Source organism: Lynx rufus, unplaced genomic scaffold, assembly GCF_022079265.1.
Source record: "Lynx rufus isolate CCGP_SWC_20201006 ecotype Redwood Valley unplaced genomic scaffold, mLynRuf1.p SCAF_52, whole genome shotgun sequence".
NCBI lineage: Eukaryota > Metazoa > Chordata > Mammalia > Carnivora > Felidae > Lynx > Lynx rufus.
This window is the reverse complement of record NW_025814870.1, coordinates 686,019-703,362: the sequence shown is the minus strand read 5'-3', so window position 1 is coordinate 703,362 and position 17,344 is coordinate 686,019. Positions and strand designations below refer to the sequence as shown.

The 17,344-nt window shown below is 40.5% G+C and overlaps 1 protein-coding gene and 1 pseudogene across 1 annotated transcript; one reads left to right on the top strand and one right to left on the bottom strand.

Annotated features, from left to right (window-relative positions):
- Positions 1–2,986: 2,986 nt before the first annotated feature.
- LOC124527598 (cytochrome c oxidase subunit 5B, mitochondrial-like) lies at positions 2,987–3,404 on the bottom strand (annotated as a pseudogene).
- A 3,630-nt stretch (positions 3,405–7,034) lies between these two features.
- Positions 7,035–10,264, top strand: RAB39B (RAB39B, member RAS oncogene family). The gene is made up of 2 exons (XM_047100694.1): positions 7,035–7,267; positions 9,838–10,264. Exons 1-2 carry the CDS (start codon positions 7,053–7,055, stop codon positions 10,262–10,264), a joined length of 642 nt encoding a protein of 213 aa, XP_046956650.1. The 5' UTR covers positions 7,035–7,052.
- The last annotated feature ends 7,080 nt before the right edge of the window (positions 10,265–17,344 follow it).

Here is a 17,344-nt window from a genome sequence, read left to right as displayed (position 1 = left end):
GTCGTATTCCTGATCTCGGGAAAACTCTCAGTTTTTCCCCGTTGAGGATGATATTGGCTGTGGGCTTTTCATAAATGGCTTTTATAATGTTCAATTATGTTCCTTCTATCCCAACTTTCTTGAGGGCTTTTATTAAGAAAGGATGCTGTATTTTGTCAAACACTTTTTCTGCATCGATTGACAGGATCATATGGTTCTTTTCTTTTATTTTATTCATGTGATGTATCACATTGACTGATTTGCAAATATTGAACCAGCCCTGCATCCCAGGAATGAATCCCACTTGATCATGGTAAATAATTATTTTCATATGCTGTTGAATTCTATTTGCTAATATCTTGTTGAGAATGTTTGCATCCATATTCATCGGGGATATTGGCCTGTAGTTCTCTTTTTTTGCTGGGTCCCTGTCTTGTTTAGAAATAAAAGTAATGCTGGCTTCACAGAATGGGTCTGTAAGTTTTCCTTCCATATCTATTTTCTGGAACAGCTTGAGAAAGATAGGTATTATCTCTGCTTTAAATGTCTGGTACAACTCCCCAGGGAAGCCATCTGGTCCTGGACTCTTATTTGTTGGGAGATTTTTGATAACTGATTCAATTTCTTCACTGGTTATGGGTTTGTTCAAATTTTCTATTTCTTCCTGTTTGAGTTTTGGAAGTGTGTGGGTGTTTAAGAATTTGTCCATTTCTTTCAGGTTGTCCAGTTTGTTAGCATATAATTTTTCATAGTTTTCCTTGATAATTGCTTGTATTTCTAAGGGATTGATTGTAATAAGTCCATTTTCATTCATGATTTTATCTATTTGGGTCCTCCCCCTTTTGTTTTTGAGAAGCCTGGCTAGAGGTTTATCAATTTTGTTTATTTTTTCAAAAAACCAACTCTTGGTTTCATTGATCTGCTCTACTGTTTTTTTTTTAAGTCTATATTGCTTATTTCTGCTCTGATCTTTATTATTTCTCTTCTTCTGCTGGGTTTGGGGTGTCTTTGCTGTTCTGCTTCTATTTCCTTTAGGTGTGCTTTTCGATTTTCTATTTGGGATTTTTCATGTTTCTTGAGATAGGCCTGGACCACGACAAGCATGAAACCTACAGATAACATAATGAGTTTAAACCCATATCTTTCAATAATAACACTGAATTTAAATGGACTAAATGCTCCAACCAAAAGACATAGGGTATCAGAATGGATTAAAAAAAACACAAGACCCATCTATTTGCTGTCTACAAGAGACTCATTTTAGACCTGAGGACACCTTCAGATTGTAAGTGAGGGTATGGAGAACTATCTATCATGCTACTGGAAGTCAAAAGAAAGCTGGAGTAGCCACACTTATATCAGACCAACTAGACTTTAAATTAAAGGCTGTAACAAGAGATGAAGAAGGGCATTATATAATAATTACAGGGTCTATCCATCAGGAAGAGCTAACAGTTATAAATGTCCATGCACCAAATTTGAAGGCCCCAAATATATAAAACAATTAATCACAAACATAAGCAACCTTATTGATAAGATTGTGGTAATTGCAGGGGTTTTAATACTCCACTTACAACAATGGATAGATCATCTAGACAGAGAATCAATAAACAAACAAGAGCCCTGAATGATACATTGGATCAGATGGACTTGACAGATTATTTAGAACTCTGCATCCCAAAGCAATGGAATATACTTTCTTCTCATGTGCACATGGAACATTCTCCAAGATAGATCACATACTGGATCACAAAACAGCCCTTAATAAGTATAAAAGAATTGAGATCATACCATGCACACTTTCAGATCACAATGCTATGAAGCTTGAAATCAACCACAGGAAAAAGTCTGGAAAACCTCCAAAAGCATGGAGGTTAAAAAGCATCCTACTAAAGAATGAATGGGTCAACCAGGCAATTAGAGAAGAAATTAAAAGATATATGGAAACAAATGAAAGTACAACAATCCAAATGCTTTGGGATGCAGCAAAGGCAGCCCTGAGAGGAAAATAACATTTATATATTTTGGGGAGAAAGAGAGGGACAGCACACAAACAGAGGAGGGGCAGAGAGAGAGGGAGACACAGAATCTGAGGCAGGCTCCAGGCTCTGAGCTGTCAGCACAGAGCCCCATGAGGGGTTTGAACCCATGAACTGTGAGATCATGAACTGAGCCGAAGTCAGAGGCTTAACTGACTGAGTCACCCAGGTGCCCCAAAAATCAATTAATGTAATACATCGTATCAACAGAATAAAAAGCAAAAGTCACACGATCATCTCAGTAGCTGCAGAAAAATCATTTGATCACATTATACAGAATACCCTAAAGAAAACTATTAGGACTAATAAATGAGGTTGGCAAGACTGGAAATTATAAAATAAATTAAAAATCTATTGTATTTGGTGGGGGGCGGGGAGGAGAGAAGAGGCCAATGCAATGGCTAGTCTTTACTGGAAAGAAGAAACTTTACAGCACATTAAAAAAATTTTTTTTTATGTTTTCTCTCTCTCTCTGTGTCTCTCTGTCTCTCTGTCTCCCTGTCTCTCTCTCAAAAATAAATAGAAAAAGAAAAAGAAAAGGGGTGCCTGGATGGCTCAGTCAGCTAAGTAGCTTCCTTTAGCTCAGGTCATGATCTCGTGGGTCATGAGTTCAAGTCCCGCGTAGAGCTCTGTGCTGACAGCTCAGAGCCTGGAGCCTGCTTCATACTCCCTCTCTCTCTGCCCCTCCCGTGATCATGCTTAGTCTCTCTCTCTCTCTCAAAAATAAATAGGCATTAATTTTATTTTTGAGAGAGAGAGAGCAGGAGCGGGAGAGGGGCAGAGAGAGAGAGGGAGACACAGAATCTGAAGCAGGCTCCAGGCTCTGAGCTGTCAGCACAGAGCCCAATGCCAGGCTTGAACTCATGAACAGAACCGTGAGATCATGACCTGAGCTGAAGTCCAACGCTTAACCGACTGAGCCACCCAGGTGCCCCTAAAGCACATTTTGAGTAAGTTAGTGCAAAAGTTCAGTGGACCAACTGGTGAGGCACCAGCTTGTGATGAGTTCCCCAACTAAGGCATCGCTGGGCTTCACCTCTGTGCAGCCAGAACCAGATGATGGCAATATTGTCCTCTTCACAGTTGCAGCACTATTCGCTTGTTGGTGATAGATGGGACAAAAGTAGGATCTTCTTTGGTAACTGAAGCTGCCTGGGGGCTAGCATTTTGTATGGGTCTGGTCCCTTCTGTGCAGCCATCATGACCTCCCTCTCCAGCCCTGTCACCTGCTCACCTCAGCAGGAACACTGCCTCCAGATGCCATGCAGCGCACCAGGGTGACTTGACTGGGACCGTGCAGCCAGTGTTCCAACTCCACGAAGTAATCTTGAGGTCATCACGCCCACTACAGACAACTTCTGTTGTATTTTTATACACTTGTAATGAAACAATCTGGAATGAAATTAAGAGAACAGCTTCATTCACAGTAGCATCAAAAAGAATAAAATACTTAGGAATAACTTAACCAAAGAAGTGTTAAGACTCGTAAACTGAAAACTAAAAAAACAAAAAAAACAAAAAAAAAACCAAAAACTGTTAAAATAAATTTTCTTTTTTTAAAAAAATGTTTATTTATTCTTGAGAGAGAGAGACAGAGACAGAGACAGAGGGAGAAGGGGAGGGTCACAGAGAGAGGGAGACACAGAATCCAAAGCAGGCTCCAGGCTCTGAACCGTCAGCAGAGAGCCCGACGCAGGGCTCAAACCCACAAACCAGGAGATCGTGACCTGAGTTGAAGTCGAACGCTTAACAGACTGAGCCACCTAGGCGCCCCTAAAATAAATTTTCAAAGACCTAAATATATGGAAAGATATTCTATGTTCAAGCATTAGAAGATTTAATTTAACTTAATTTTGTTAAGATGAATACACTGCTCAAATTGATCTATAAATTTAATAAAATCCCAATCAATATCCCAGCTGCCTTAGTTGCAGAAATTGACAAGCTGCTCTTAAAATTCATAAGGAATTGAAAGAGGCCCCAAATAACCCAAACAATCTTGGAAAGAACACAGGAGGAGGACTCACATTTCCTGATTTCAAAACTTACTACAAAGCTACAACAATCAAGATAATGTGTTACTGGCTTAAGACTAGATACATTATAAACCAGTGAAATAAAATTGAGAGTCCGGGAATAAACCATGGTCTATGGTCAATTGGTTTTCCACAAGGGTGCCAAAACCATTCAATGGGGAAAGAATAATCTCTCCCAACAAAAGGTGCTTGGTGAACTAGCTATTCAGATGCAAAAGAATGAAGCTGGACCCCTATGTCACAGCATATATAAAAAATCAAAATAGAGCATGCATCCAAATAAATGTATGCGTTAAAAATACAAAAATTTTAGAAGAAAGCATAGGAGTGAATCTTCATAACCTTGGATTTGGCAAAGTAGTCTTAGACATGGCCCCAGAAGCATAAGCAACAAAAGAGGAAAAAACTTTTTCTATTTCATCAAAATTGAAAACTTTGTGCTTTAAAGGGACACCTTCAAGAAACTGCAAAGTGCAAAAAGTGTACACAGAATGGGAGAAATATTTACAAATCATATATCTGATAAAGGACATGTACACTTGTACCTAGCATATATAAATAACTCTTAAAGCTCAATAATAAAAATACAAATAACCCAGTTTAAAAACGGGAAAAGATGGGGCATCTGGGTGGCTCAGTCGGTTAAGCGTCCAACTCCAGATTTCGGCTCAGGTCATGATGTCACAGTTTGTGAGATTCAGCCCTGCGCTTGGGAATCTGTCTCTTCCTCTGTCTGTGCCCCTTCCCTGCTCTCTCTCTCTCTCTCTCTCTCTCTCTCTGTCTGTCTCTCAAAATAAATAAACTTTAAAAATTTTTAAAATTAGAATAAAAATGGGGAAAGGATTTGAGTATATATTTCTTCAAGTGGCCAATAGGAAGGCAAAAAATATGCACATTGTCATTAGTTCTAGAATCAAAGACTCCGAAAATAATGTGTTGGAAAGACAGGGAGAAATGAGAACACTCATGCATTGCGGCACTACGGAAAACAGTCTGGCATTACTTTAAAGCATTCAACATTCAGTCACCATTGAACTCAGGAATTTCACTCCTAGGTTTAAACCCAAAAGAGTTCAAAGCATGTGTTCAAACAAACATTTGTACAGAAATGTCCATAGCAGCATGATTTATAATAGCTAAAATGTGGAAACATCCCAAATGTTTATGTGGCATATCCACATGGTGGAATATTAGTCATAAAAATGAACGTGGATAAACCTCTAAAACATGTTAAGTGAAAAAAGCCAGTTATAAAAGTCTACATATTCTGTAATTTCATTTATATGAAATGCCCAGAATAAGGAAATCTATTTAGTGAGAAAGTAGATTAGTGTTTGCCGAGTGCCGGGGCGGGGGGGGGGGGGGGAGGATGATAGAGGGGTGATTTGTTTTTGAGGTGATGAAAATATTTTGTTTTATTAATGTTTACTTATTTATTTTGAGAGAGAGAGAGAGCACGCGCATGTGGGGGAGCGTCAAAGAGAGAGGGAGAGAGAAAGGATCTCAAGGAGCTTCCATGCAAAGCCGGATCCTGCCATCATGAGATCATGACCTCAGTTGAAATCAAGAGTAGGCCGCTTAACCAACTGAGCCACTCAGGTGCCCCGGGATGAAAATATTTTTTTATGTTTATTTATTTTTGACAGAGAGAGAGAGAACGAGCAAGGGAGGTGCAGAGAAAGAGACACAGAATCTGAACCAGGCTCCAGGCTCCAAGCTGTCAGCACACAGCCTGACGAGGGGCTTGAACCCACAAACCGTGAGATCATGACTTGAGCCAAAGTTGGATGCATAACTGACTGAGCCACCCAGATGGCCCTGAAAATATTTTCAAATTGACTGTGGTGATGGCTGCATAAGTTTGTGCCTAGGCTAAAAAGCATTGGACTGTGCACTTCAAATGAGCGAATTGTATGGTGTGTGAATTATATACCAATAAAGCTGTTTTTTAATTGAGTAAGGCAATGATAAGGGATTGCATTTAAAAAAAAAAAGAGCAAAAGATTTGAAGAGGCAATTCCCAGAAGAGGAAATGCAAATGGTCGATGCACATGAAATGGTATTGACCTCATTAGTACCAGGGAAATGTAAAATAAAACAAAGATCACCTTTTTATTTAACTACATCAGACTGGCAAGAATTTGGAAAGAATACAACATGATGCTTGAAAAAAGGCGAAGAAATGGTTTTTTCACACATCGCTAAGTAGAATTTAAATTAATAAACGTTTTTGCAAGGTATAATGTCCATATCCATTACATTTAAAATACTCCTACTCTTTCACTTCGTGTTCCCTTTTGAAAGACTCTATGTCCTAGAAATAACGCATGTGACTATACTTAGAATCACTATCGCAGCATTGTCATGCAAAAAGCAAATGCCAGGGTAATGGCCCAGTTTGATCCAATTTTCGTAAAATCAAACAGCAAAAAAAAAAAAAATTATGTGCATGTATATTTGCATGGAAGAATATATCCCAAGCTGTTAATATCTTGGGTGGAGGGAGGGGGGGTGTCAGATAATGATGGACCTGCCTTTTGTGTACATCCTTGCATTGTTTTGTTAGTTTTAATGAAAAAGGCATTACTTTTGGGTTTTGACGATGAAGGAAAAAAATTAAGAAGAGGAGGTGGGTGGAGGAATTAGAAAAGAAAGGAAGGAGCTATTTTTGCGGCTGTTTCTGTGTGCGCTCCTTTTACAGATAGTGCGGCAGGCCCGGGCGTCGCGTCTACGCGCGGGATTACAGTAACTTGGTTGTCAGTGATGAGTCAGAGTGCGTGGTGCTGATGCTGCTGCCATTTCATCACCTCTGCGAGCGCAGCATCCATTCCTTCGCTCTCCTTGCGCCTGGGCCTACCTCGCCTCGGGCTCCCAGGCCAGCGATGTGCTCGTGGCCGATCTAGATCCGGACCAAGCCACGCTCTCCGAGGCCTCGGCTGGGCGCCCCTCTCGCCGCCCAAGGCCGGCCCGGGCCAAGGAGACCTGCTGATCCCCGGCTATGGAGGCCATCTGGCTATACCAGTTCCGGCTCATTGTCATCGGGGATTCCACGGTGGGCAAATCCTGTCTGATCCGCCGCTTCACCGAGGGCCGCTTTGCCCAGGTTTCGGACCCCACCGTGGGGGTGGATTTTTTCTCCCGTCTGGTGGAGATCGAGCCAGGAAAACGCATCAAGCTCCAGATCTGGGATACCGCGGGTCAAGAGAGGTTCAGGTGGGAGCGCAGCCGGGGCCGCGAGCAGTGGGAGGGTCTTCGGGGCTTGCACAACCCCTGGGAAAAGAGGACTTCCTGGTCCTGGTCGCGGCCCCTTAGGGACGGTACCGAGCATCTGGGGATTTCTGCTCAAGCCCACCTTCAGCTACCTGGGAGTTCAGTGCGGGGAAAGAAGCGCCCTGGCCGGGAAGGCCGGGCAATGATACGTATTGCTTCCACCACAATTGCACCGATGTGCCCCTTGCTGGCTAACAAACTAGCTGGAATTGATCACTGAAATTTATCAATCTCAGTACTTATACTACATACTTTCAAACATGTTCCCAGGTCCACCTAACATAACTGACAGATATAGATAGGTGGTATATAGCGACAGCTACATATAGACCTAGACATAGATATAGATTTATAGAGAAACACACACATAATTACATGAAATAGATACTGATCATTGATTCCTGCTTGCCACCAGCACACATTCAGTGATTATCCACTGCATGCCAGGCGCTGGGCTTGTTTCTGGGGAAACAGCCCAAGGAAACACACAAGAGGATGCCTTGTAAACAAAACAGACACAGGCCCTTCCCTCTTAGAACTTCCGTGCTGGCATAGTGGGAGGAAACACATAATTAGCAATGATACAAGAGTGTCCTGTTCATATTTGTATGCTCACTGCCTACTATAATGCTTCACATATAATGAGTAATCAATGAACAGGTGTAATTTTCTGTCACAACCCTTTGTTTTCCCTTTGGAATATGTATCATGTGTAATTATATGTGTGAACACAGAGAAGGCTACCTGGAGAAGATGAGGCCGTGATGAGTAGGAGTAGCCCAGCAGAGACAGGAAAAGCCCGGGGAGAGAAAACAGTGTACACAGAAAACTTGGAGAGAACAATTTGAGCTAAAGTCACATAAAGCAGCAGGAACTGGACCAACAAAGGACTAAATAGTGTTTATGCATTTTCAAATATGTTTATGATTATTTGTTTATTTATTGAACACTAATTCCACACAGAAAATACTGGTTAGGTAGTTGAAGAAGAGGAGATGCAAGAGTTCACTACAAACTTGAGTTGTCCCCACCCCCAGCCCCGCAATTCCACAAACTATAAGTGAAGAAAGGTGTCTTTTATATATTTATTGCAATCTCTGTATGAACAGCCTTTTCATATCCACTGCCTATTATTTATTGGGTGATCTTGATTTGTAAGAGTCCTTTATAGATTATTAATCCTCCTCTGTCATGTACATTGTGAAATATCTTCCTAGCTTGTCATTTGTCTTTTAACTTTAAGAACATTTTTTTGATGTATGGAAGGTTTTAATTTTTATGTAGCCTCATGTTGTGTTTGGAAAGGGCTTTGTTACAGCTTCCTCATTGATTTCCTGAACCAAGTTGTTCACAAATGAAAACCTTTGTTCATGTTGAATTTTCTGATTACACCTACCATTCTCCTTTAAACATAAGGGAATCAGAAATGCTTTCCATCTCCAAGGCTTATTTGCTTGGTTGAACTCATTCGTAGCATTTGTCCTTATCATCATCTAGCTTGGACTTTAATTCCCTGGATGATGTCTGTTCTCTTATCACTGGGCCATTTGTACTAAGCCTTAAGCTACTGAGTCACTCATTGTTTATCTTTTTTTTTTTTTTATCCAAGGAGACAGAAAACCTAAAACTAGACGTAGATCAAAAAGCACAGTACTTTCAAGCAAGCAACTGTAGAGACAAAAATAGTTTGACACCCTCTAATAAGCTCTAATATGCTCTAAGCAAAGTACCATAACGTATGCAAGTCAACAAGTTAAAATATAGGCAGCTTCTCCTGTTTAAGAAGCACAGCACATGTATAATAGGTTTTAGAGATATTCTAATTACATCGCTTTAAATAAATTGTCACTTTAAGGGGAAGTTTTGGCTCTTTAAGCAGTTTTTCACAGTGGTAGCTCCTGAGTCAGCCTCTCTGAAATGTGTCAGGACCTTTGCAGACCATTCTTCTTTTTCCCATTCCCACATAGCCTAAGAAATAAAAAACAAAATGCATTTCTCCTCAGAGATGCACATAGCAGTAAGAAGTGGGAAAAATGGGGCCTATTGTAATATACCTCTATATACTTATAAACATGTACTGTTGACTCTCATAAGTTCATGTTTAATCTTTTCAAACCCTGTTTCAACTACGACAGTTTGTAATGAGCTCTCCAGGTCAGAGAACACTTTAGCATTCGTTATTTCATTTTGCTACATAATAACCTGTGGCTTAGGTATCCCATTTTGCCACGGTGGGAGAGTGGGCTGTGGTTCTACCTGAACTGAGGGGAAATGCCTGTAAGGCCATGAGCATTCATTTCTAGAAGATGCCATCTCAAAGTTTTGGCCAATTGAAAATTCATGTAGTATTATTACACAATGACATCTGCATTCCATTGTTTAAGAAAAGAGAAAATCATTCTTACTAAAGGACTGTGTCCGTAACGAGACACGCTAGAATACACCATCTGAGTTCACTGAAGGACAGGAGTTTGGGCACGGCCTTTATTCTTTACTTCTTTCTTGTGTTTTAGATCCATCACTCGCGCCTACTACAGGAACTCAGTAGGTGGCCTTCTCTTATTTGACATTACCAACCGCAGGTCCTTCCAGAATGTCCATGAGTGGTTAGAAGAGACCAAAGTACACGTTCAGCCCTACCAAATTGTATTTGTTCTGGTGGGTCACAAGTGTGACCTGGATACACAGAGGCAAGTGACTCGCCACGAGGCAGAGAAACTGGCTGCTGCGTACGGCATGAAGTACATTGAAACGTCAGCCCGAGATGCCATTAACGTGGAGAAAGCCTTCACAGACCTGACAAGAGACATCTATGAGCTGGTTAAAAGGGGGGATATTACCATCCAGGAGGGATGGGAAGGGGTGAAGAGTGGATTTGTACCAAATGTGGTTCACTCTTCAGAAGAGGTTGTCAAGTCAGAGAGGAGATGTTTGTGCTAGTCAGCCCTTTTATTTCCAAAACGGCTCTCCCACCTGAACTTAAAAGTGATGAAAATGAAGAGAATCCTTGCGTGACTGAAGAGAACTCAGCCTCCATTTTACATACAAGGGAGCCTCCTTCTCCAGGGGTCTTGGACAGGCCGTGGAGTAGATGTGGGAGCCTGGGTGCTGGGAGTGAGGGACTCATTTCGGCGACTGTTTGTGGCCCATTGTGAGTGGACCACATGTCAAGGGGCTGAGGTTTGGGGAGCTGGGCCCCGAAAAATACAACCACAGACAGGACAGCTATTTCTTGGTATTTCAGCTCATTCATAGGTCACAAACATAAATCTGTAAAGGGGAAAAAAGTATCACATTGGAAACAATAAGCCAAACTAAAAAAGACTACGAGATCAACTTAATCAGTGAGAATATCCTACACCAAGTGTGTGTGCTGGGTTGGGTGCAAGGGTACCGATTAGCTTCCAAACAGCTTGTCTGTACAATGAGGGGCACGGACCAGCTATTTACTAAGACCGTTTCGAGGCCTGTGGTTCTAGTAAAAATGCCGTGTGTATGAAGAGGGAAGCCATTATATGTATTGCTTTTATCACATTCCAGAAAATGTACACCCTTATGATGGAATAACCAACTGTGTGAAAGAAATTGTGCCATGCAAATTACCATATAAGTAGAAGAAAGGAACCCTGTAACCCATGCCATGCCCTCTTCCCTCAGCCCCCCCAGCCCAGATCATGCCCGGGGTTTCTCTGCAGGGGCAGCTGCTGCCTAAAAAGTGCACAACCTGCCTGTCCCTTCAGGTTCCTGGCGACAACAGTACAGGGACTGCCTCTGCAAAGAGCCCTGAGGCAGACATTTGCTCCGCAAGAGGCACCACCGGCACCCTCACAAACACTTCACCGTCACTTGAATTCACAGCAGGCCTCTGAGATTGTCTTCCCCGTTTTACAAAAGAGTAAAACTAAGAAGCAGGAGCCTCTCTCTGCCAGGGTGAAGGTCTCCTGACTCCTAGTTCTTGTTCCTGCTGTCGGGTGAATGAACCGTTATTAATTTGTTTACTTTGGAAGAGCTATGACTGTAAATAAATGTTCTCGACATGTTAGGGTGTTTCCTTATTGCTTACGACTCAGCTGTCATCCTGAGGGAACCTGGGGATGAAACGAAGGTAAAGCCATTTCAGGTATTACTGACAAGTAGGCTTTAAATGAGTGAGTAATTGCACAACTAAAAACACATTAAAACTGTGTGCGCTACAAGCGTTCTTATCACTGAAACACAGTGGACATGTTAGCGAAAAGAACCAAATGCAGCAATGGGGAGTGGGATGGGGGGTAAACAGCTCACAATGACCTTGGCTACCTGTTTGCCACATACTACGCGGGGTTCTTGTCTACCCTAGAGAGTCAGCTCCTAATTCTCAGGTGAGCAGACGTCTAACTGCGTCAGAAAACTGAAATGGTTGGCTTAAGGTTCCGTTACCTTCTTGAAGAGAGGTCATGCTTTAAATTATTTTTCAGATTGTAGCCAGCTGAGCTAGGCAAAAGCCATACTTTTCACAGTAAGAAAACAATTCTGAGTAGTCAGGTTTCTCATATCCATTCTGACAGGAAAGCCTGACAATGGTAAATTGCTTTGAGATATAATACTGAACTTCGGTATGAACGCGACTGAATATGAAAGTTCGGGAATTTGCGTCAGCCACAAAGAAGAAGCCAAATAACGAGAATTATGGAGACAAACCACCTTGGACCAACCTGCAGCATCGACTACAAGTGAAGCTCTCATCCTGTCTACATTCATTTCACATGACCTGGCCTGGGCGGAGTGATTAAGTGGCCAGCTTTGTGGTTTTAGAAGGCAAATAAAAGATGGTGAACAGGATTAACACAAAATTTCATCAACTACTATGTTTAATTGTATCGAGAAGATTCTGAAAGCAAGATTATCCAGTAGATAAATGAGTTTTGTCAGTGGCTTCTGTCGGTTCAAAAAAAAAGATAGAAACAAAACTTCTTTATGGTTTTCTTGTCTAAGACACTATATGTATACTTTTTCCATTCCTTGCATTTTTTAGAGGCAGGTTTAAAAATACTCAGCATAGGATCCAGCAAAGGTGGCTGAGCTTAATTGCTTAAACGAGTTCTCGAAACTTCAAAAATCATTTTAGTAGAATTCAGTGCTGTTGTCACTGCAATAGGTGGGTTTTAGAAACTGAGTGTGAAAAAATCAGGTGTTAATACAATACTAAGGATAAAGCTTTAGAAGCTATTTTACTACATAGGTAAAGAAAAGATCAACTAACTTGTAACAAAGACCACAACTGCATGTTGGATTGGATTGTCTCATATTCCAGAATAAAATGTACTGTATACTTTTCCTCACTTTGTTGTGCATTGTAATGAAATGTGGAAAAATGTTTTCTTTAGCTGTATGTGAATGAGAATTTGCTTGTATTTAGTAAAATGGTTGATTATGTGACTGTGAGATTCCAAGTGTGTGTTGTAGCTGTTTCCAGAGTCTGTCACCGCAGTAGTAACCATTGTAGGTTATCCGTTATGTATGACATATACTATGCAAAAGAGTCTTCACTGGTATCTCAAAGCCAGAACAAGAATATGAGTTTTGAAAGTTATGTAATCGTCATGTTGAAAGTCACAGAGACCTCACTACAGCCTGAGAATCCCATGACACCAGCTAGCTGTTTACAACTATTGTCATCCCTGGATAGTCTTCTTTTCCACAGGCTAAATTGTCTCAGCTGTTTTGAGTCCTACTCTATGATATCCGTTTTGTGCCAGGATCACTTGGAGTGTGGGGCCCAGATTGGAACACAAAAGTTCGGAACACTGCCTGTGGTTGATAGTGCATATTTAGGGGAGGGGAAAAAAGGGAAAGATGTTTGATTCTGAGTCTGGGCATAGGAAGGCTGAATTATGCACAGCTTTATCATTTTTATAGTCATGAGTGAAGGAAGGAGGAGGGAAGGTAGAAAGGAAAAACCAACAATGCAACAGCATTTCATATAGTTAACATCCCATTCTCCTTAAAACACTCCTTATAATGCCAGGGTCTGATCATCTTTTCTTTGGTTAATTCCTTTGGTGACCTTATTCTGTCCCGTGTCTGTAAATACCACGTTATAAGCCAATGAGTCCTGAATGTAGATCTCCAGCTTGTCTCTTTCCCATGGACTCCAGACCTTTATAAATAGCTGCCGACCCAGCATGTCCACTTGAATGTCTATCAGGCATCAGAAATGTAACATGTCCCAGACCAAGCTCCTAATCTTCCTCCCCCAATGTATTCTTCCCATAGCCTTTCCTTCCTCAGTAAATGGCAACTTTGTCTTTCTGTGTACTTTTGGCAAAAACCTTGGAGTCATCCTTGACTCCTCTCTTTCATAGTCCACATGGGATCTATCTGGCTAGGCTGGCTCTACCTTAAAAGTAACCAGAATCAGACTCAGGTGAAGATGTTGAAACGTTCTTCAAATGCACCAAGCACATTCACACCTCAGGGCCTTTGTACTTGCTCTTTACTGTATCTGGAATTCTCTTTCCTGAGATGACTGCCTGGATTTCTCCCTCACCCCCATCAAGTTCTGAAACCAACAGCCTCCAAAATCTGCAAGCAGCTTCCTGATTCTCCAGAAGATGTAGCTCCAGAAGTTGTCCCTGACAGCTCAACGTAGCATGTAACTCCTTAGTCTTCCCTGGAGAACAACAGAGTTTCGGTATACAATAAAGGGCAGAGAAACTTGGGAGGAGAGAATGGAAAACCTGGAGAGTGTAGCTTCACAGGGAGGAGTGGACAGTAGTATCACAATGCAGCAGTGGATTCAGAAAGCTAATGACTAAAATATGTCCATAAGATTCAAGGGAGCCGGAAGTCACGAGCAACCTTTGCCAGCACAGCGTTGGTGGAATGATTTCTGCCTATACCATGGCCCTTAGGGCGTTGTTCTCAGTTCTGTTGGAAGTCCAACTCTTTCCTTTTCTTTTTTTTTTTTTTTCCAGTTCTTTTCCTTGCTCTCCATGTTCTCCTCTCCCTAGACAATCTTACCTTTGCTCGTGACTTCAGTTATTGTTTTGGCATTGAGGACTCCCCGATGGAGGACTCCAGCCCATTCTTTTGAGCGTTATACCAATACGGCCAACTCGCCCACTGAACACATGCACAAATTCCTCATACTCAACATATCCAGTATGAAACCAGCATCTATCAGAATGTGTTCCTTCCACCCCAATCTTTCTCATCTCTATAAACGACACCACCATCCAACCCTTTGTTCAACACAGAAACCTAGCAGTTATCCTTAATCCCTCACTTCTCCCCACCTCCTGTATCAAATCCATCTCCACTGCAGCGCCATTGCTATCACCTATGTCCAGGCTGCTGCCAACTCTTTCCTGAACTACTCTGGTATCTTCCTAAGTGGCCACCTTACTTTCTGTTCCTATTCCCAAAATACATTCTCAACATAACAGCCAGAATGAATGGTCTTTTCAAAACAGAAAACAGATCAAGTCATTCTTCTGCTTACTACCCACCAATGGTTTCTCATCACATTTAGAACAAAATCCAGATAAACCTTACATTTCTTAACATGACAAGGCCTTGCAAGATCGGGCCTCTCTGCCTACTTCTCCAGCTGTAAGTTCCACAAATGTCAGAATCTTATTCGTCTTGTTCACCATTGTTTCTGCAACCTGTGACATACACCTATTTTTCAATAACCAATAAATATTTGAATGAATGGTTGTTTTATTCCCCTACTCTAATCCAATGACCTTCACTATTACTTCACTTCAGTAAAATACACACATGGCCCTATCCTAAAGTATGGCCAAATTTTTTCTTTTATTTTGAGAGACAAAAAGAGCACAAGAGCGAGCATGAGTGGGGGAGGGACGGAGAGAGGGAGAGAGAGAATCCCAAGCAGGCTCCAGGCTGTCAGCACAGAGCAGGACACAGGGCTCGATCTCACGACTGAGATCATGACCTGAGCCGAAATCAAGAGTCAGACGTTTAACCGACTGAGCCACCCAAGCATCCTAGGATGAAATTTTATATAGCCTCTGAAACCTGATTACAGGTTCTGTTTGTCTACTCTATCCCATGAACCCTATTTTAAACTTCTCTAGGACCTTCAGGCAATCAACCACCATCCATTGCCAGTCTATCAATGCACCCTTTGACTTTGTTTCGCTCGCTCTTTCTCCTGGCTGTTGTGATGTCTGTCAGCTGGATTCAGGTCATCAGTTCCTAAAGAATATGATTGGTAACAGTTTGGTCTATTTCCTTCTAGACGATTTCTTTCTTTCTTTCTTTCTTTTTCAAAATGTTATTTACATAGTGGGTAAGAGTATGGATTTTGGAGTAAGACCATCATGGGTTCAAATTCTGAGTCTACCAGTTAATATATGTGTGATTGAATTTCTCAGACTCTCAGGGTACCGCATACACTAAACTGGACAATGATAATATTCATAGAATTGTTGTGAGAATGAAATGACATAATCCATATAAAGTACCTAGCACTTGGTAAATGTCACATCGTAAACATACTCAGAAAATGGGTGTTTTATGTTTGCACCTAAGTTAATCTTTTTCATAAATTGTATTATGTAACACACTGTGCTATTACCTTTTGCACACATACAGTATATATTTTGTAAATATGTGAGAGTAGGAGTTGTCGGTTTGCTGCTTATTATTGTATCTCTATAGTCAATCAGTGCCTGATACATATTTGTTGAATGTGATCAGGAAAAAAAGGTAGCTGACATACTGAAGATGACAGACACAGAAGAAATCTGGGTTTGTGATGATGCCATTGAGCTACAGATTTGACTACCCTTGGAGCCACTCTATCTTAAGACTATTACATGAAATAATACATCCCTTTTTAGTTTATGCCATTTTTTTCAACTTGTAGCTGAAAGTCTCCTAACTGATACAATAGCATTATACAGGAAGTTATTTAATTCCCATTGCTGCTTTAAAGTAATTCTGCGATGTATACATACCTTTGAGTATTTCACCAATTATGTCAAGTCAAAATCATAAAAGTGGAATTTATGAATCAAAGAATATACACCTTTCAAATTTTGATACAATTACTCAGATTGCTTTCTAGAAAGCTTTTACTGAATACCCACGAACAGTGTGTGATAATGTCTATAATAAGTATTATTGTCAATCTTTTAACTCTTTGCAAAACTGAGAGGTGAATAATATATATTTTGTAATTTGCATATATTTGGTTAATTGGTTTTTTGTCACTTGCAACTGAAAACAGGACTAATAACAAGGTGCTGACTTTTTTCTTATTAATTAATAAATAAGATTTCCTTACATATGGAAATAAATTCTTTATCTACCACATATGTTATTCTATATTTTTTCATGTTTTTCGGACTTTTAACTTTATTTATGGTCTTTGGTAATATAAAAAGAAGTCTTTAAGATTTCATAAATAATATCATTATTAAATAATTTAACAATAAATAATATTTTGTTTATTATTTAATCATAATTTCACACATTGTCTATGAGAATCTGGAAACAGTTGTCTCCAAGTTGGGGAACTGGGTGGCTGGCAGACAAGGTGCAAAGAAAACTTAATGTGTATCAGATAATATTTTATAACTTTTGATATTTATACCATGTACCTCATATATATATATATATATATATGGCCTGTTCTCTTGATGTTTTATGGCAATACTGTTAGTTTTAGATAAGCCTTCTCCACCCAAATACTAGAAAACCATGATTTCCTAAAATCCATTTAGGGTTCCTTCAGGAATTGACTTCTGTTTAATATGTGGAGGTAGGAATAAGAACTATTCTTCCCAAATGGCTACTTACCCTACACTATCCATAAAATACTTCATTCTTTCTTCAATGATCGGAAATTCTACTCTTTTCAAATATTGACATACATATGGGTTTTTGGACTCCCATTTTATAGTTCATTAATCTGTTTGTCTATTCCTGCCCTAATACTACATTGTATTTTTTATTACCTTTTTTCGCTTCAAAACTTTCTTTGATATTCTCATGCAGTACATTAAA